The 21638-nt window shown below is 35.3% G+C and overlaps 1 protein-coding gene across 23 annotated transcripts in view; it reads left to right on the plus strand.

Moving 5' to 3' along the window:
- The window catches only part of Ptk2 (protein tyrosine kinase 2), a 333580-nt gene that overhangs the window by 107783 nt on the left and 204159 nt on the right, over positions 1 to 21638 (plus strand). For 22 of the 23 annotated variants that reach the window (XM_063231008.1, XM_063230987.1, XM_063230989.1 and 19 more), the window contains one exon: positions 10496 to 10722. In XM_063231008.1, the coding sequence (XP_063087078.1) occupies positions 10496 to 10722 (227 nt within the window). Of the gene's footprint in view, positions 1 to 10495; positions 10723 to 21638 lie in introns of those variants that run through there. The other variant, XM_063231011.1, reaches the window with a different exon arrangement.

Genomic DNA, 21638 nt, shown 5'->3' on the forward strand with positions numbered 1-21638 from the left:
CCAGGATCTAATAAAGTATCGAACACACATATACTGAAGACTGTTTTATAAAATGGCATAGTGTTTGCATATAACCCCCATACATCCTCCCATATATTTTAAGTCATTTCTGTGTTACTTATAATACCTATTACCATGTAAATCTATGTATGTATCTCTCAGTTGTTTGGGGAATAATGACAAGAAAAAAGGCCTCTGCATGTTTAGTACAAAGTTTCTTTTAATATTTTTAATTTGCATTTGGTTGAATTTGTAGACAGCGAACCCTTGAATACATAGGTCAGCTATATTTCCTAGCTATAAGGGAAGATGTGGTGGATACACTTTACCCCAGTTAAAAGCATCATGGCTTTCCTATTGTTCGAAAGAATCTTACTGGGGTATCCTCTTTCTAAGGATTCCTTTGTTTGTTTTTGAGACAGAGTCTTACTGTTCAGCCCAGACTTGCCTTCAACTTGCAGTCCTCTTGCCTCAGCATTCAGAATGCTGAGTCTATAGACATGCTCCATCATATGTGGCATTCAAAGGAATCTTTGATGCTATATGCAGTGTATTAGACAGAAAGTCAAGTATTTTGGGGCACAAGAGTTTAGGTGTCCACATTGATTTCTAGCATCAGATTTCTTAGTGCACATTTTAAAAAATTTAATTTGATTATCATACAATATCAGAACAATATTTTCATCACACGTCTTTTATCTGGGAGAGTTCTGCAATGTTGAAGAATTTAGGAAATACATTGTAATATGTTCAGTAGATATAAGGTATGAGTCTGGCATAGAGTCAGTCTGATTCCAGGAAATGGTCCTTTTGTTGCAACTTTTACAAGACTGGGATTGTGTCATGTAACACAAGTGTACCCAGCCAACTTTTGGTCCTGTTGTCCAGCCTCCATTCTATCTAGCCACATGTCTATGCATTCTTTTTCATCATATTAGATGCCATTTATTTGAATTTGTCTTTTTCCATCATACTAGCTACCATTTATTTGACTCCAGGAAGGTATGGAGCCCATGCTGAAGTTCAGTTCTTTACACATTTATTAAGAAAGGAAAAGATCAGTCCTACACCAAGATCCCACAGGAAGTCTCTTTAACTTTTGTTTTGCAAGTTGAGTTAATTAGATATTTAGAAACATCTAGATATTTATTTCTAGTTGTTTCCAGGTTCTTCCTTTTATGAGGTAAGAGAATAGAAACTGTGGAGTTACCTACTGGCCATCAGTGGACTAGCAGTGCTAGCTGGATGGAGGTATCAGGTGTTTTGAACTATTACTTTTCTTTGTTATCCTCCATAATCTTTCTTTACTTAGTAATTTTAATATTCCTCTATGTGCCTGGGTTTGTGTAGGTAATGATACCTTTTTTTTGTTTGTTTGTTTGTTTTGTTTTTTGGTGCTAAGGACTGAACCCAGGGCTTCCAGCTTGCTGGACAAGCGTTCTACCACTGAGCTAAATTCAGCGGTAATGATACTTTTAACTTTCAGTTAACATCTTTCTTATTAGCACTTCATTAATTTGGGACAACAGTGTAAATAAGACTGTAACAATATAGTTTTTCTTCTTTGAATTTTGTCATTTTGATTTGCTTAGGAATTTTAAGTCTGAAAATTCACTTAGTCATTACTTTTAAGTTCTTAATATTAGAGACCTTAGAAATGAATTTGAAATTGATATTAAAGACAATTATTGAATATTATCAAAGATACATCTAATTTTTTATAATGAAACTAAAGTAAATGTATAGCTATATATTTGTCAAAAATATTTTTTATGAAGATAGAGATTTATAAACCTGGCCCTCACTCTGTAATCCACACAAATTTTAGGTACCATTTTTTATTTATATACTAGTCCTTTAAAAACGTGGTTCATATTTTTGTATATTATTTATAATTGTATGAAGTACAAACTACAGATAACTCTGTAACTAATGAAGCACATTGTGACCAGTGGCCAATATGTCCCTTCTTGTATTGCCAATTGCTAGCTAATTACTGCAGCTGTTATTCATTTTACATAGACATCAAGTGTGTAATTGTGTTGCGTCCTTGTTGCTAGTAGTAGACCCGTAAATAATGTTGTATAAAAATGGATAATCAAAGTGAGGAAGTTGGCCAACAAAAGTGAATTGTAGAATTGAAACAAAAAATATACAGGAAGTAAAAATTGGATGTGATTAGAAGATTTGAAGATGCTTATGTAATGAAAATGGAGATCTAGATTTGGGTAAAGCTTAGTTATGAACCAGCAGACACAACTTTGTTAATTCAACCATTGGTCCAAAGAGTTATTGTAACCCTTATGGTGTATCAGTGCACTTTTGGACAGGCTATTGGAGATCACATGGTATCTCTAGCTGAATTTTGAAAGAAGTGTGACAGAAGCATGCAAATGAAAGCACCCAGGCAGAAAACAAAGAGTAATAAATGTGCAGTATGGCAGCAACTTTTGCTACAGTATGCAAATAACTTCAGACTTCAATCCAATTTAAATGGAGTTACAGGGAAAAATAAAGCCAATGGTGGGAAGATTGATGTTGCTAGTAGAGACTCTAGATATGCAGCAAAAAGAACTTTATCAAAGTGAACTTTTGGACATTTAAAAGAATAAAAAATGTTTTGACACAAAGGATGAAGATGTCTCCGAAGGAACATGGCCAAATAATTCACATTAGAGGTCCTTTTGGAGGTATTTCACAACACCACGTGTACTAGAGCATAATGTTAGAAGCCAGTTCAAACCTGGGAAGGAGCATGGCATTGTGCTATATATAACAAAGATGCACACTTCTCTTCTTAATCTAGCTTAATCAAGCTGGAGGGAACAAGAGTTCACAATACTTTTGATAAGTCACTTTATGATTCCACGTTGTTGTGCAAAGTTTGGTTGAATTCAAATTGTATCAGTTGTTTGTTGCTCTGTTACTAGCTATTGCAACACTTAATGTCTTAGAATGGCAAGAATTAGGTTTTTCAAATCTGTACTCTGAACCGTACTCAGTAGGGACAGCGTGTCTCTTTGCATGTGGTATTAGCTAGATGACACAGTTGGAATCCAGAGGTCCACAGCTGAGATGATGCTCTCCATCTAGCCAATAAATCGGTGCTGACATCAGCTAGACACCCAACTGAAGTTTGGAGTCGTTGATCTTAGTTCTTGTTAGGCTCCTCATGCTCCCTTATAGCATAGTTGGTTTCTCAAGAGAACCTTGGCTCTCCTCCCCTCTCCTCTCTTCTCCTCTCTTCTTTTCTTTTCTCCTTTTCCTTTCAGTGTTGTCCTAGCCTAGAATATCCTTTATTTGAGGTTAGAATTGTACCAATGTTCAGTGGGAGAAAACGTAGGCCTTTACCTCTTGGTAAGAAGAATACCGATGTCACATTGGAGGAAAAGTGTTTAGAATGAAAGTTGTATTTGCAGCTACTTTTTGAAAATAAGAACTTTAACACGTTATTTTTAATAGACATTTAAGTAATTTACTGTGAGCTTGTCTTAGAAACTCAACAAATTTATTATGTGCTGCTGAAGTGAACACTTGCTTGTCTTAATTTAGCTATATCAATATATGTTCTTTACTTTCTGCTCCTGTATAACCAGCTAGCCATCTTCTTTCTCGCTCACCACGGCTTCACTATTATGTTGACTTTTATAAGGGCCAGAATATTTAAAGCATACTGAGGTTTTCTTGGTGGTATCAACGGTGATAAACAGGAGAACTCTGGAGAATGGTGCTTATTTCAGATAGGTTTTGGATTTTTCTCCTTTCATATGCTGTTTTATGTAGCATTTGTATGCGATTGTGAAATGGTGTCTCTGAGTTCAGCTCCAGAATTTATCCTTTATGTTAGCCTACTTTTTTAAAGAGAAGGAAAGGTTAAGAAACAGGAATCCTGGGGATCTGAAGTAGTAAACAGCTCAGCAGTAATTGTTGATCTTGCATTGCCATTGCAGTAAGCATCTAGGCTCTTTGCTGCCATGACTTAAACCCTGAAATCTGGCTGAGAAGTTAACGCTACTTTGTGTCTTAAATCAGGGCTCAGTAAAATGTGATTAGTGTTGGTCCTGGAGCTATAAATCGTTTAGTACAAGGATGAGAATTTACTGTAAGCATCTAGAAATTTTAATAGCAGTTTCCCAGAAGTTTTATATACATTGACTAATGATAGAAATTTTATGCTTCTGTATTTGTTAACAGTTTATTTTTCTAGAAATTTCTTTTCACCATATTTTATTAAAGCATTGATTGGTCTGTAGCATTTGTGAAAGAAATTAAAACAGAACTGGTCTTTCACAAATCATTTGAGAAATACTGGTCTAAGCCGTGTAGTTTTTAAACCTTTCATTTTCTCTTTAGTAGTTCTTTGAAAAAGATATTCTATAGTGTCAAAGTAACAGATCCTTACTGGTTAATCTTTAAAAGTTTTAAGGAGTTTGCAACAGATGCACTAGGGCTGCTATAACAATTAGAGCCTATAAAAGGTTATCTTTGTGAAAGTGAGGCTCTGTGAGGGAGTTAGGCTTTTTCATATATAGACATTCAAGAATTGGCAGTCCATTTGAACTCCATGATGACTGAGAAGCAAATGCAGAACCCTACACAAACAGGAAAGAGCAGTCTGTGTATAGAAACAGAATTGTTAGAATTGTCAATGTGGTGGAAAGCAACTTAGGATTTCTCATCATTCAAACTCATTACGCTTGGTGTCTGGTCAGTAAGGTGATATAGATGCCAGGATCTCAGAATTCTCCAGACCAACAGAGAGACAAACATGAAGAGCCTATGGCTGTCATCAATAGGAGATTTAGTAGTTAACAGAATCAGACACAGAACTATCAATAGGGAGTTAAGGAAGACTTGGTGAGTGAAAATGTCTGTTTAACAGTTTATGCACAGATAGAATTTTCTTTTTCTATTTTAGGTATGGGAGATTGAACTCAAGAGTGCTGAATCAATCAATATCTCTCTCTCTCTCTCTCTCTCTCTCTCTCTCTCTCTCTAAGACAGAATCTTGCTATATAGTTCAGACTGGCCTTGAACTCAGTATGTAGCCCAGGCCTCCAGAGTGCTGGAATTACAGGTGTGTGCCACCAAGCCGGACAAGTACTAAATTTTGACAAGCAGTTAAAACATTAAATTGTGGACAAGTACTAAGTTTTGACAAGCAGATAAAACATTAAATTGTAAAACAAAGTCACATCATGGAAAACTGCTTTATTCTGGTAACATTGTAGCAGGTTTATCTTTTAAAAAATTTGTCCTACCTTGCAAACATTTTGAGTCACAGACATATATTCTGGTTATTGTGATATTTTTGGAATAGCTTCTCACTGATTTGCTTAACATTATACATAGTGCTTTTTCATTGCTAATATATCAGTTCCCCCCCCCCTTTTTTTTTAGAGATAAAAAGTTCTTGCTGTGTTACCCAGGCTGGTCTTGAACTCCTGGACTCAAGTGATCCTCCTATGTCAGCTTCTTCCGTAGCTGGGACTTAAGGCATCTGCCACCACCATGTGTAGTATCTTTGATTACTCTTGAGATGTAGTATTTTTATTTTTTTAGGAAGCATCTGATACTGTGATTTATTTGATCATCCTTACCATTTAATTTGGGGGACAAAATAGCTGAAATAATCAAAAGTAGAGTTTTGCTTGGTATTCCAACAATCTTGCTAAATGCATTTATGAATTCCAATTGTTTATATGTGTAGATTTAGAATTTCTTTGTAACTATGTCTGTAAACAAATTTGTTTACAGATATTTGTGTTCCTCACTTTACATTTTTAAACCCCCTCAACCCTTTTTTATCCCTAATAGAGACTTTTAGAATGATGTCATTTAGAAGTAGTAATGGTGAACATACATATTTTTAGTCTAAGGAAGAAGAATTTTTCCCATTGATACTTTAAGTTCTGTTCATCAAATTAAGGAAATTTATTCCTGTTTATAGTTTTGTTTTGTTTTTTGGCTTTTTGAGACAGGGTCTCACTATGCAGTTCAGGCTGACCTTGACCTGACTTTGTAGCCCAGGCTGATCTCAAACTTGCAATAATTCTCCTGTTTCAGCCTCTCGAGTACTGAGATTATAGGCATGTGCTGCTATGCTTGGCTTCTGTTTCTAGTTTGCTAAGACATTTTCTCATTGGTAGTTGGCCACCTTTATCAGTGCTGTTTCTGTCTGTAACTTTCCCCCTATCTGAAAATATAATGAATTACATTGATTACTAACTGCCTTTACATTACTAGAATAAACTCCTTTTAGTCTTGATGTACTCTTTAAATATTGCTAAAATAAAATTTGGTGTCTGTGTTAATTACTTTTCTCTTGTTGCTGAGACAGAATACCTGGCACTTCAAATTGAAGGAAGGGTTTATTTGACCTCATAGTTCCTAGAGTTTTAGTCCATAATCAGCTGGCTCCAAGGCAGGATGTCTTGGCAGAGGGGTAGCTCCTGTCTGAGGAAGATACCAAAAGCAACAAGAGCAAAAAGAGGAAGAGGAAGCCTCCCTTCCTCCTTGGTATTCTATGCAGGCTGCCCTCCCTAGGGTAGTGTAGCAGTCATACTGCTAATCCCAGCACTAGACAATGAACCAATCACAAATTCTAGATTCAGCCTCCTCCAAAAAGTCAGTCCTTCCCTCCCCCCATGACCTTATGAGGCTTTGCTGGGACTGCTAGATTCAAAATATAGTAGTGTCCCTTTTTGTATTTCCTTTCTCAGGTTTTGGTATCACTGTTTTGCTGGTCTCATTGAACAAATGTGGAAATAGTTCATATTTGTGGAATTTTTGTAAGATTAATATTTCTTAGTTGTCAGAATTCAAAAACTCCTTCATTGGGAAGATTTTAAAGTATAGATTGACTTTTTTATATTTCTTGTCTTAGTTTTTCCTAAGTTTATGCTTCTGTGCTCCATCTAAATTTTCAAGTTCATTGGTATAGCTACTATGCCATAGTTATTATATCTTTTATTAAAGAGAATATTAACAGTCTTTATCTCTTAATTATTAGTATTCTTGTATTCTTTTTCTTCGCCCTAAATTATTATTTTCTCTTGCCCTGTTTTATCTTTCATTAGTCCTGTTAGAGGTATATCACTTTTATTGTTCTGAAAGAAATAACATTTTTCATCTAATTGTTTTGTTAGATATGCATACTTTGATATTTTTAGTCTCCCTGATTTATGTATTTAAATTTATAGATATTAAATATAGCTGTCTACATTTACAGTTTCAATATTTTACTTCACTATATCTTTCTGTTCAGAATGCTTCGTTTCTTTTTGATTGATGAGTTACTTGAGACACATTATTTTGTTTTAGGTAATGGAATATCTAGTCATTTTGCTATTGTTACCTATCTGAATAATTTTAGATATTTAATATTTATTGAATCTTGCTCTTTCATCATGGTACCAAATTTTAGTAAATAGTTTATGTACAGTTTTAAAAATAATATGCTCCTTTTGGAGGTAATGTCAAATTCAGAATCAGGTTACATTAGATAATCTCTAGGAGCAGCAGTTAGAAAGGCAGCCTTACCCAGAGTATGTGCTAGAGCATCATCTGTACTGCTTTCCCCATTATTCCCTTTGCATCTTGGTTCTACAATCTCATTGTCTCACTGGTTTTCTTTCCACTTGGTGGGATTTTGGGGAGCACATACAAATGGATACATTTATATTTTGTTGTTTCCCAGCGTGACAAAAGTTACACTGTGGCTGTCTTTTATACTTTGGATTTTGTATAATAATCCTTAATGTATATTCTGGAAGTCATACTTAAATCAGTTATAGCAATCTTCCTCTTTCTTGCCTCTTTGCCCAGCAGATTCATACTGCATTATAGGGATGTACCATAGTTTATTCAATTACTTTTCTATATATGGGCATTTAGGGGTTTTCTATTACTTTGCATGTAGTGAATGATCTGATGTATGCATTGTCATGTTCTTCTAAGTATGTGTCTTAGTCACTTTGGGCTGCTACTAACAAAAGACATCCACTGAGTAGCTTATAAACAAGAGAGACTGAGTTCTTGATTCAGGTGTCTCGTATGGTGAGGACCCTCATCAGGCTATAGATAAGGTTATAAGATTGTGGAGGAAGGAAGCTCTTTGTTACTCTAATGAGCATACTAAGCCTGTCCTGGAGACCCTACTCCTTTGACACTACCTCATTTTAATTACTTTCAAAAGACCTATCCTAATATCATCTCCCTGAGGATTGAGTATCAACATAGGAGTGGGCATAGAGAGTGAGTCCAGAGCAGTGATCTTTGGCATAATTCCTTGCAGTCATTACTTGCTGAATCAGTAGAGATAAAAAGCACAGGCAGTTTTGTTAGGCATTGCCAGATACTCCTCCATAAAAATGGTACCAATTAGAATTCCCACTAGCAATGTATAAGAATTCTTATTTCCCTCACACCTTAGCCAACTGTTAGGCTTGCTTGCCTTATTCTCTTTCCCTCTTTTTAAAAATCATTCAGCAGTTTTTTTGTATGTTCATATTTTTATTGAAATAAAATTTTCATAACATAAAATTTAACATTTGAACCACTTCAGAGTGTATAGTTAGGGCCTTTTGTTTTATTCGCAGTGTTGTGCATCCATCACTACTGTTTTGATTCCAGAACATCATCACCCAAGAAATTCCTTCCCTATCAGCAGTCATTCTTAACTCCATCCCACTTATCCCTGGCAGCCAGTTATCTACTTCCTGTCTATGTAGATTTCATATCCTAGACTTTTATATAAATGGGCTAATATAATTTATGGCCTTTTATTTTATAATTTTCTCTGTGTTCATTATGTTGTAGCATGCACAAGTACTTCATTCTTTTTTTTTTTTTTTTTTTTTTTGGTTGAACTATATTATTGGGTACATCACAGTTTCTTTATCCATTTCATCTACTGGTGAACATATTAGGATTATTTTTACTTTGTAACTGTTACAAATAATGCTATGAACATTCACATACAAGCTTTTATAACTCATGTATTTCTACTGGTGGAGTTGTTGGGTCATATGGTAGCTTTATTTAACTTTTTAGCAACTGCCAAAGTATTTCCATAGTGAATATACCATTTGATATCTTATAATGTACAAAGGCTCCGCTTTTCTTGCCAACACTTGTTATACTGTCAGTTTGTGTCTTCTGCTGATCTTTGTTTCATTTTTTTCCACATTCCAGAAAAAGTTTCTGAGGGCCAGGGATTTAGCTCATCGGCATAAGCACCTACCTGGCAAGTGCGACATTGGGGGTTCAATCCCTAGTACCAAAAGTTTCTGAATGTGCTGAGTGTTAGCTTTCTTTCCCCCTGTGATAGATATATGTATGGTATATTTTTTCTTGTTTTTGTCTTTTGACTTGGTTTTTGGCACATATCCTTTACCTTCCCCTGCCTTTTGCCATGCTGTTATACCTGTTTTATTTTGTATTTTACTAGATGGAAGACATTTTGGATCAAAGAAATATCATTCCTACTTTGATTGCTACCATCTTTTCTGTACAGAAATGTTGACCCATTTCCTTGTACATAGGTGGAACCTGGTCATTGAATCCCACCTGAAATGGTTCTAAGCAGAGACGGTACTCCAGGTTTTGAGGCTCCCTCTGCTCTGTGTCCTACAGTTCTTACTGTAATATGTCTTGGACTCTGAGACTTATTTCTTAGGCCCTTTAACCTGCCCTTCTCTGTACCTTTAGAGGCTCTCTTGTGGTGGAGGTGAAGATTCAGGACCTCTTGGTTGCCCTGAGGGGTCATAGTAGTATGCTTGACTCAGATCTCCGCCCCCCCCCCCCATCCCTTCCCTTCCCCTCCTTCCCAACTTAACTAGCCCTTTGCTGCCCAAAGCCCTCCTGGTGCCTCTCTGATGAGTTGCCTTTTCTTGACTCTTCTGGCTTCTAGCCTCTAAACTGTCAAGGCCCTGTTGGAAGAGGCAGCTATTGAGGAATCAGGTCCTGTCTCCATCTGTGTCACTCCGTTGCTTCAGAATGTCTCTGTCTTGAGCCAAAAATAACATTTGCATTTTATTTTTCAAGTATGGATTTTAGCATTTTCCTCACTAGGAATTTAATCATGTTCAAATTATTTCCCTATCATACTTGAATAAAATGTGCTTGTTTATGCATTTGTAGTTGTATTTTCAGATTCTGTGACTGGTTCTCTTGTTTAAGCAGTGACTTGACTAAGTAGAAGGACTTTAGCTTGATTATAATTGCCATTGTTTAATATTATGAAGTCAACTTACGTAAAGAAAGAACTTTTTTTTCCAAAGTAGGCAGCAGACAAATATTTATTATGCTACTATGATTAATAGTCCTTGGTGGAGGAGGGTGATTATTTTGGTAAGTTAGGTCCCTGACCTCCTCAATCTCCTTCTGCATGTTAGAACAGAAAATGACTTTGATGACAGAAATACCAATATCCTATTATAATTAGTGGATCTTATATATTATACACTGAAATTTATTTTTTTTCTCTCAACAGAATATGACAGATACCTAGCATCTACCAAAATAATGGCAGCTGCTTACCTTGACCCAAACTTGAATCATACACCAAATTCAAGTGCTAGGACTCACCTGGGCACTGGCATGGAACGTTCCCCTGGTGCGATGGAGCGAGTATTAAAAGTCTTTCATTATTTTGAAAGCAATAATGAGCCAACCACCTGGGCCAGTATTATCAGGCATGGAGATGCAACTGATGTAAGGGTAAGTACTTCCAAGCCATATTTTCATAATACAGTGTTATTGACGTGTTCTTCCTTTTTTTAATTTTAAAACTTGAAAGAGTGCAAGAAAATGAAACAAAATAACCCCCAATACTTAAGAAGAGAAACTGATTTTCCTGGTGTAATTTTTGAAGTGTTTATATAACTCCAGATTGAACAATGTTTTTTTAAAGAAACTAATTGTATGATTTATACTAAACACTGTGCTAAATTCTAGGCATGTAAAAGTTCTTTAATAGTGAGTTTTTCATTACTACGATGAAATTCCTGGGGCATTTAGTTTAAACATTCTTTTTTTTTTTTAATCGGTACCAGGGATTGAACTCATGACCACCTGCTTACAAGGCAGTTGCTTATGCCACTGAGCTAAATCCCCAGCCCCTGCATTTAGTTTATAAACAGAAAAGGTTTCTTTTGGCTCAGTATGTTGGAGGTTCTGTCCATGACTGAGTGATTTCTATTGCTTTGGCTTCCGGGAAGGCAACATAACATTGCAAGCATGCATAGCAGAGCAAATTACCCTCCTCATAAGGAAAACAACAACAAACACAACAGAGGAGAGTCCATAGGGGAGAGTCCCAGAGCCCACAATGGGATCCCACAATCCCTTTTCAAGAGCACCCTGCCCAAGGAACTCTCACTAGGCCTTGCCTCTTAAAGGTCCGATACCACTTCCCAATAGCACCACCTTGTGGATCAAATGTGGGCTTTGGAGAGACATTGAAGGTCCAAATCATAACAAAGTCCTTTTAAAGTCCTTGCATTTGTTCTTTCAAGTTCATTGGGGGGAGTTCCCAGGAGTTTGGAAACCTGAGGACATAATATGTTTCTGATAAGTGGAGTCAGCACTGCAAAGGGCTTCCTGTGGTTTTCATGAGGCTTGAAAGCTGTTGAAAGAACAGGCAGCTTAAAGCTGAGTCTGTTTCTAAAAATGAGTGAGCGAGCAGGTAGCAGTCATTTGAAAAAGCTAAAGCTCAGTGTGTAAATTTTCAGAAAGCATTTACTTTGATAAAGTGCTGGCAAACATTTCTTCTGGCTCTCCCTCTACAAGGCTATATTCATCTATAAGAGAGCAGAGGTGACCAGTGATAAAAAAGCTTATGTATGTTATTTTGTCCTCTCTTTATAATAATAGAATCAGTTAACTTGCTGCTCTGTAACTTAAATACTTTTTACTGTTTTAAGCAAAATAAAGAGATCAGTAGAATTCAGATTTAAGGATAAAATCTTACATATGAATCACATCTAATTTTCTGTTACCATTGTACCAGTGCAATATTGGTAGACTAGTCAGATGGATTATTAAAAGAGAATGATTCAGGATGGAAAAATATATCTTAATATCTTCTGATGTACAAGTTGAGATATGGTAGACTTTTTAAGTAAGTTTTTTTTATGACAGTAGTGTTTTTTTCTCCTTGCATTTTTCTAGTTTTGTGTTTTACATCTAATCTCATGGACATAATCACTTGGTAGAAAGGCCTGCCTACAAGTATCCCCCTGTAATGTTAATCTGATATTTCTGTAATGTTAGGTAATTTATACTGGAAGAAACCTTATAGCTGTAACTTTATGGGAAGTCTCTTAAGAGCATGTTCTAGTTTGTAAATTTCCAATATAATGAGTGAAGAAACTCTTTAAACTGTTACATCAGCCTTAGTAAACTTTTGAGTATTTGTATAGGACGGAGACCTTTTAAAAATTATAAATTTGATAATGTACTTAACAAATGTTCAAGAACTATTTTATCTGAAAATTTATTCTTCAAAGACTGTAGAATAGCTCTGCCATGATTTTAATATCTTATTTTCTGTAGTTGAGTGGCTTACTGGCCTGAAGAGATCTAACGGTTACTGCAGCTAGCCTCAGACTTTAACTAATATTAAAAACTTACATCAGGTAAAAATGCAGGGGTTATGTGAACATGTACATCAAACTTTTGTGAAAGTCAGCATGATCAGATCTCTGTAACTAAAAAAGCAGGTTTTATACAAATCCACTGATAAATATTGAAGTTTAATTACCATTATCAGTTAATTTTCTGCCTGAGTCAGAACAGTCACAATTGGCATTGAATTTATCATAGCCTTTTCAGAGGTAACATGAAATCTGAAAAATGCTGGGTCACCCTGAAGGGAGATTGGGTATTATTCAATGTTCACTTCCATTAAATGTTTTAATGTGGTAACATTTGAAAATACAGTATGTATTTCTATTTTAAACTAACAGGTAGATGTGTATGTCTGAACGAAATAGTACTGAAAAACATATGCATGACATTTTTCTTCCAAATGGTATCAGACAAAGGAAACCTATGGACAGAGAGACTAACAAATCATCAAAAAAGAATAAAATAGAAGAAGCAAAGTATTTGAGCACTTGCTAACTCCAGTACCAGAAGGGGATTAAGTTAAGAATATAAGTATAGAGTCCCAGCAGGAAAAAAACCACAGCATTTAATAGTAGCAAAAGACATGCCAATGAAATGATACGGCTTGTTACTGCCTAAAGTTACTGAACAGTTAGATCAGTGATAGCAGTAATCCCATGTTATGATGTGGTTGGTTATTGAGCAGTTGAGTGTGGCTTATGGTGAATTGCCTGGGTAAAGGTTTAAAAATATACTACAGATTTTAAAAATTCAGTATAGTGGTGAAAAGGGGTAACACATTGCATTAATAATTTTGTATGATTACATGTTGAAATAATACTTTTGACACATAATTGAATAAACGTTAAGAATTGAATTTACTTGTTTTGTTTTACTTTAACTAGATATTTTGATAATATGTAGCTTACATGGATTTTTACTAAACAGTTATGCTCCATGGAAAGTAGCTGAAAGACTCTTGCATCAGAAGAAACAAAACCTTTAGAAGAGATTAAGATTCGTTTTCTCCCAGGAAAATATTTGTATTATTATATTTCATTAGAGATTTTCTTTTTCATGTTTCAATAAATAAATTTTACTCTTTGTGTATGTGCATTAGTTTAAATGTTTAGCTGCCACAGAAGTTCACAGAATTGCACGGTTTATGGATAAGTACTAAATATAGCCACAGTAGTATAATGACACTTATTTCATGAAACTAGTGGTATCAGGAGCAAGCACCTGGATCTAGGATATGTATTTTCTCCAGATTGAAGACTATCACTGGCTTCATGTGCAGCACCTCATTATGAGGAAGCTTTCCTATCTTGTGGTGTTGTGTCTGTGAGATGGTCACTTAGGCACTCTGCACCTGCCTGACCAGCCTGCCATGCATGTATAATTACCCAAGCACTAGCAAGACCATGTGCAAGTCATAAATCCAATGGTGATTACTGAACAATGCTACCAGCCTGTTACATCATTGCAGACATCACTTCCCTTGGTCAGAACTTATCTTCTAAGCTGCTCTGGAAGTAAGTGTGAGATCAGTCCAGAAGAGCCAAGATTAACCCAGGTTGTAGAGTATCATTTAGGAACATTGTAGTGATACTTAAGAATGGTGACTTAGAGAAAATTCCACATTTTACATAAGAGAGACTTTCTGAGGGAAAAGTATGCCATTCACCAGACCTTTCATAAGCAAAGCCAGGTCAAGAAAATACCAGAATAATATCTTCAGAAGGCTCAGGAAAATTCTGCCTTAGACTAGGACCTGATACTATATTATCATACAAGAAAACTGGGAATGAAGGTACCTCCAGTGAAAGTATAGAAAGGTGATATCACAAACTGCCTTTGGAAAAGACTGATGACATAGTGGAGCGAGGAAAGTGAGCCCAGAGTCTAGATGTTCTACCAGTTGGAATGATGCTAAAAGCTGAGGCTCAACATCACACTATTGCTCAGTGTGGTCTCCCTGTACTTTTTTTACTTTGTTGTTGCCTTTTAAAGCTGTAACTGAAATGTAGACCACTGTTTTGTGCCTGTACCCTGACTGATAGGTCTCCTAGATTTACAGCCTTGTTGCTTACCTCATTATCATGCTGTGCTTCATTGCACTTCTCAGACAATACTTAAAATAGCAATACCAAAAACAACAGATTGAAAGTTTATGTCAGTCTTGTGCTGAACATGTCTTCTTGGCATCATTTTTCAATATTACTTTTTCATTTTATGTCTCTGTCACATTTTGTTAATATTTCAGGCTTTTAAAGTCATTATCTTTTCTGGTGAACTGTGTCTAATGATGTTTGATGCTATTTCATAATTGCATGGGGACTCAATGAACTGCATCCTTGTAAGACTGCAGACTTAATAAATTATATTCTCACTGCTTTGCCATCTGGCCATTTCCTAACCTTTCCCTCTCCTTCAGTTTCCCTAGTCACAAGAATATAGAAGCTGTGCCACTTAAGAACTTTATAGATATAGTCTCGAAGGTGTTCAAATGAGAGGAAGAGTTGTATGTCTGTCATTTTAAATCAAAAGCTAGAAATGATTAAATTTCATGCGGAAGGCTTGTCAGAAGCTGTGATTGAAAGGTAGGTCTCCTTTGTCAAAAGCCAAGTTGTGAATGCAAAAGAAAAGTTGTGAAAGGAATAACATATTGCTGTCCCAGTATACACATGAATTACAAGCAGGTGAAACAGCCTTAGACAGATAATGGAGAAAGTTACAAGGACCAGGATCAGACTATCCACTGCATTCCTTTAAGCCGAAGCTGAATCCAAAGCAAGACCCTCACTTCAGTTCTAATTCAGTTCTCTTCTAATAGGTCTTTTTGATTTTATGAAGTCAGAGATGAGAAAGCCACCAAAGAAAAATTTAAAAGCTAACAGAGGTTAATTCATGAGACTTAAGGAAAGCAGCTACCTCCATGAAACAAAAATTCACGTTAAAGCAGCAGTGTTAACATAGAAGCTGCAGCAATTTTTCCAGATCTAGTTAAGATAACAGTTGAAATAACTATGCTAATAAACAGATTTTCAGTGTGGATGAAACAACCTGTTGGAAGAAGATGCCTTTTAGGACTTTCATAGCTAGAAAGAAGTCAGTGCTTGACTTCAAAGCTTCAAAGCATAGGATTCAATCCATAGCCCTTGTTAGTGCTAATGTAACTGGTAAAATTAAGCTGGTGACAATAGTCATTTACTATTTTAAATATCCCAGGGTCCTTAAGTGTTATTCTAAATCTGCTCTGCTTGTGCTCTTTAAGTGAAACAGTAAGACCTGTATGTAGCACACCTGTTTGTAGCATGATTTACTGAATATATTGAGGCCATTCTTGAGACCTACTGCTTTAAAAAAAAAAAATTCCCTTCAAAATATTAGTGCTCACTGTAATGTACCAGGTCACCCAAGAGTTCCAGTGGAGATATAAAAGAAAATTAAGTTTTTATGCTTGCTACCATGATACGTATGCATTATTTAGTCCAGAGATCAAAGAGTAATTCTGAATCTCAAGTCTTACTATTTAAGAAATCCATTTTATTTGTAAAACAACAGCTGCTATAAATGGTGATTCCTCTGATAGATTTTGGTAAAATAAATGGAACATTTTGTGAAAATGATACACTATTCTAAATGCATCTAAGAATTTATGATTCACACAGGAAGAGATCAGAATATCATTAATACGAGATTGAAACAAGTTGATTACAGTTGAAGAGGTTTCAGGACTTCCGTAGAGGAATAAACTGTATATGTGCTGGAAATAACAAAAGAGCTAGAGTTAGAATAAGTACCTAAGATCTGCACTATAATCTCTCAATAAAACTAATATAGATGTTGAGTTCCTTATGGATAAGCAAAGAAAGTCATTTCTAGGAAGAGAATCTACTCCTGGGGAAGATGATGTGCACATTATTGAAATGATAAAGAATTTAGACTAGCTCATAAATTTTGAGAAGATTGATTCAAATTTGGGAGGTGTTCTGTGAGTAAAGTACCAGCATAACCTTTTGCTGAGAAATCTTTTGTGACAGGAAAACTCAACTGCTGTGGCAAACTTCATTGTTGCCTTTATTTTAAGAAAGTTTCACAGCTTCCTTACGCTTTAGTAAACACCACTATTGAGGGGTCAGCAGAAAAATTACGAGTCACTGATGGCTCGTATCAGCACTTTTAACAACAAACATTAAGACAAGTACATTGTATGTGTCTAACAGTTTTTCTTTATTTTCTGGCACTAGGGGTTGAACTTCACACTGAGATGTATCATTAACCCTTTTAAAAAATTAATTTTGATACAGTTTTTAAAATTTTCTCAGGCAAGATTTGAGTTTGTAGTCCTCCTGCCTCACCTTCCCAGAGTGCTGTGATTACAAGAATATGCTGCCATACCTGGGTTACAACATCGGTTTTTGAGACATAATGTTACTGTATATTTCATAGACTACAGTATAGTATAAACGTAATTTTCACATGTACTTGATAGCAAAAGATATGTGACTTGCTTTATTGTGATATTTGATTTATTCTGATGGTATGTTCTTTCCTTTCCCTCCCTTTCTTTACCTCTTACTCCAGGAAAGCCACCTAGTGCTTTAGGCTAGCATTATCCCACTTTTGAAACATAGAACAAGGAATTTCTATTTTCTGATATCCTTTTCAGAGAACTGTAGTTTTCACTGTAGAGGTCTTTTACTTCATTAGATCAATTCCTAGATATTTCAGGTTTTTATATGTTATTGTGAAAGGTTTTCCCTAATTTTTCTTTCAGTGAGTTTGTTGTTCATATACAAGAAGGCTGTTGATTTTTGATTGTTTGTATCCAAGTACACTATCAAATTTGGTTAATCTAGAAGTCTTTTGGTGGAGTTTTTGGGATCTTCCATGTGTTGTATTATATCACCTGCAAATAATGATAATTTAACTGCTTTTCCCCTATTTTTGTTATTTTTATTTCTTTCTCTTTCTAATTGCTCTGGCTAAAGTTTCCAGAATGATATTGCATAAGGGTGGTGACAGTGGACATCCTTGCTTTGTTCCTGGTTTTACAGTGAAAGCCTTCAGTTTTTGTCCATTTAGTGTAATGGTGGCAGTTGATTTGTCATAGATGATTTTTGTCAGATTGAGATAAAGAACATCTATTTCAGTTTTATGTAGACTTTTATTATAAATGGGTGTTGGAATTTGTCAAATGCTTTTTCTGCATCTGTTGAGATCATCATGTGGTGTTTTTCCTGGGCTTTGTTAGTATGGTGTATTATGTATATTGATTTGCATATGTTGAACCATCCTCACATTCCTGGATGAATTGTACTTGGTCATGATGTATAATGTTTTTGATGAGTTGCTGCATTTTGTTTGCCAATATGTTACAGAGAATTTTTGCTTCTATTTTCATTAGGGAGATGGCCATGTGGTCCCTCTCTGATTTTGTTATGAGGGAAATGCTTGCTTATAGGGATGAGTTTGGGAATATTGCTTGCCTTTTAATTGCATTAAAGAGTTTGAGAAGTAGTGAAATTAGGTTTTCTAAATTTCTTACAGAATTCAGCAGAGAATCTGTGAGGACTTGGGCTTTTCTTGATACTTTTTTTTTTTTTTTTTTAAACGGTACCGGGGATTGAACTCACGACCATGTTCTTGCAAGGCAGGCATTTATGCCGTTGAGCTAAATCCCCTGCCCTTGTTGGTACTTTTTTATTACATCATCAATTTCACTGATTATTGGTTTATTAAGCATTTTTATATCTTCTTGATTCAGCTTTGCCAATTCATATGTATCTAAGAGCCAATCCATTGCTTCTGCATTTTTCATCTTATTAGAATATAAGTTCTTGAAGTAGGTATATATAATCTTCTGGATTTCTTCAGAATCTATAGTGATTTCACCCTTTTCATTCCTAACTGTGTAAATTTGAGTCTTTTCTTTCCTTTTTAAAAATACAACATTCACTAAGTGTCTGTCACTTTTCTTTAATCTTTCAAAGAACTAACTCTTTGATTCATTGATTCTTCGTATTTTTTTTCTTAGTCTCCATTGCATTAATTTTTGCCCTGATCATTATAATTTCTTCTCCTGTATGAGCTTTGGGTTTATTCTGCTCTTTTTCTAGAAGCTTAAGGACAAAAGTTGTTGACTTGAATTCTGTTTTCCTGATACAGGTATTCAGTGCTATTAATTTACCTCATAGGTCTGCTTTCATTGTGTTCTGTAAGTTCCAGTATGTGGTATTGTCATTATCATTTAATTGTAAAAACTGTATAATTCCTTCTTTAATTTGATCTGTGACCCATTGGTTGTTCAGGAGAGTGTTATTTTTTTCCATGTATTTATGAAGTTCTTACGGTTTTTTTTTTTTTTCCCATTGATTTCCAGTTTCATTGTTCTATGCTCTAGTTATATGCAAGGGATAATTTAAATTTCTTTGCATTTATTTAAGCATTTTGTATAAACTAGTATGTGGTCCTTTTGGGGGAACATTCTGTCTGCAGTTGAAGAGAATGTAGATTTTTCTGTTTTGGGGTGGAGCACAGTAGACAGTTTATTTGTTCAAAAGTTTGGTTTAGTTCTGGTATTTCATTGTTGATGTTTTTCATCTAGTTAATCTGTTTGTGACAGTGACATATTCAGATCTCCCATTACAATAGTGTTGTGCTTATTTTACTTTTCATGCTCATTAATTATATTTGTTTTGTATAGTTGAGTGCACTGATATTTATTGGTTGTTAACATGTTCTTGGTTTGTTCCCTTTACAAAGATGTAGTAACCTTGGCTTCAGATCCACTTTACCTGCAAATAGAATAGCTACCCCTGCTTTTTTCCAGGTTGCTGCTGTTCTCTGTCCTTTGCCTTTCAGTCTGTGAATTTCTTTTTGAAATAAATGTTTCTTGTATGTAGTATATTGTTGGATCTTGTTTCTTGTGGCAGTCTATTTTTTTTTAAGTTGGTGAATTTAGACTTATTAACATTGATGGTTATAACTGATGTATGGACCTATTCTTGTCATGTGATTTTCTTTTTTACTGGTTCTCCTTTTTCCCACCTTTTGTTTAATTGTTTGCCTTGTCTGATGGATTCATTCTGTTGGAGTTCATAGAGTTGCGGCCCTTGTTATTTTTTTCCAGAATATTCTTTAGAACATGTTGGAATGTTGTTTTGTGTTATGAATTTCATCAGATGTTGTTGTGGAAATACCTCATTTCTTCAACACTTTTGAAATATAGTTTTGCAGGCTACATTAATCTGGGTTCAAGGTTGTTTTTTTGTAGGGCTTGAGATACTTCACGCTCTCCATTGACTTCAGGGTTTGTGTTGAGAAGCCAGCTGTGATTCTGATGGGTTTTCTTTATGGGTGATATTTTTCCTCTAGTAGCTTTTAATATTCTGTTGTGTTGAATTTCTGGAACCTTCACTGTTATATTCCTTGGTGTGGTTTGTTTGTTTGTTGGTGATTAAATGGATTACTGTATGCCTGTTATCTGACTGTCAAATTCTTTTTTATTTGCTAGGGAAGTTTTCTACAATAACATCTTTGAACAGTTTTTTTTTTTTTTTTAAATGTCATTTGTTCTATCTCCTATGTTTTTCAGGGACTCTAGTCAATATTACGTTATTCTTCTGTATACCATCTACAGCTACTGGATTGATTTCTTGTGGTCCCTTGTGATTTTAAAGAGATCTTTCTTTTCACTATTGCCAACTGCAAGTGTGTCTTCTATGTCTGAGATTCTGTACGTACGTTGATTTATTCTGCCGCAGTTACTTTCAGTGGAATTTTTAGTGTCCTGGATATCTGTTTGAGTCTGTTTGATGGATCCCATCTCTTTCCTATGTTTGGGAATTTGTGGATTCCATCATTTTCCTTAATGCCTCTATTTTTTTTTAACCTCTAGAGTGTCTGCTGTAGAGTGTCAAAGCATGTTTTTCATTTTGTTGACTATCTCTGTAGTTACCTGAGAAATTATTTCTGTTCTGATGTTTTCTACAGACAGCCTTGTTCATTTGCTTTGTTATCACCGTTTTAGAGAGGCCAGGAGAGTGGCTTTCAGATTGTCTCACTTCAATGCTCCCTGAGTTTGACTTTGGTGAACTTGATTTCTTGGTTTCTAAGTGTCTTCTCATTTTGTTCCTCCTCTTCTTTTCTTCTTCCTCTTGATTTCTTCCCTTCTTCTTCTCTGCCTCTTTTTGTCCCCTCTTCTTTCCTTTTCCTCCTCCTCACCTCTTCTTGCCCTCCCCCTTTTTTTGTCTCTTTCTCCTCCTCCTGTTCACCCTCCTTTTTCTTTTTCCCTCCTCCTCTTCATCTTTTATTTATATTTATTTCATTACTGGGTTGTTGATTGTAAATGGCCTATGGATAGTAGTTTTATTGTAATATTTAGAACCTTTAAGAAATGAGTATTTCTCAGAGATATCTATTCTCAGTATAGCTGGATTTAGGGTTTTGATTCTGTACCAAGATCCTACTTCTTTAATTTATTGGGTATGAGATGTTGCTGCATGGTTGTCCAGTCCCTGATTTTTTGGCACTGACCCACAATATTTTCTATGACCCTTAGGCAATCTCATTCTTTTTTTTTTTTTTTTTTTTAATTTTAATTCAGGAGAAAAAGACAAAAAAACAGAAAAAGGGTACAAGTTATACAGAATTTCAGAAAAAATAAACAATAGGAAGTCACTAGCCAATAGATTACATATTGTCATCTGAGAAATAGTTGTTCAAAATTAAAACATACAAGGTGGACATTTAAACAGTAAGACTGCAAACAATTCTGTTCAATGATCCAACAAATCTCAGTAATATGGTTATCTATCTTATACACTTAAATATACATGCAGTTATATCCCCTAGAGCACTTTCTTTTCCTCTCTTTTGTACAATGACAATTACACATTTTGGGTTTTATTCCTCCCACAGTTCTTAATACTTTTTTTGAAGAGAATAAAACCAAATGTGACGTAACACAACAGAGTCAGTCAAATCAAAAGGATGGACATACTACATACTGTAAAAAC

The sequence above is a fragment of the Cavia porcellus genome, unplaced genomic scaffold, assembly GCF_034190915.1.
Source record: "Cavia porcellus strain 051 isolate PalLab524CR breed Dunkin Hartley unplaced genomic scaffold, mCavPor4.1 scaffold_19, whole genome shotgun sequence".
Lineage (NCBI taxonomy): Eukaryota > Metazoa > Chordata > Mammalia > Rodentia > Caviidae > Cavia > Cavia porcellus.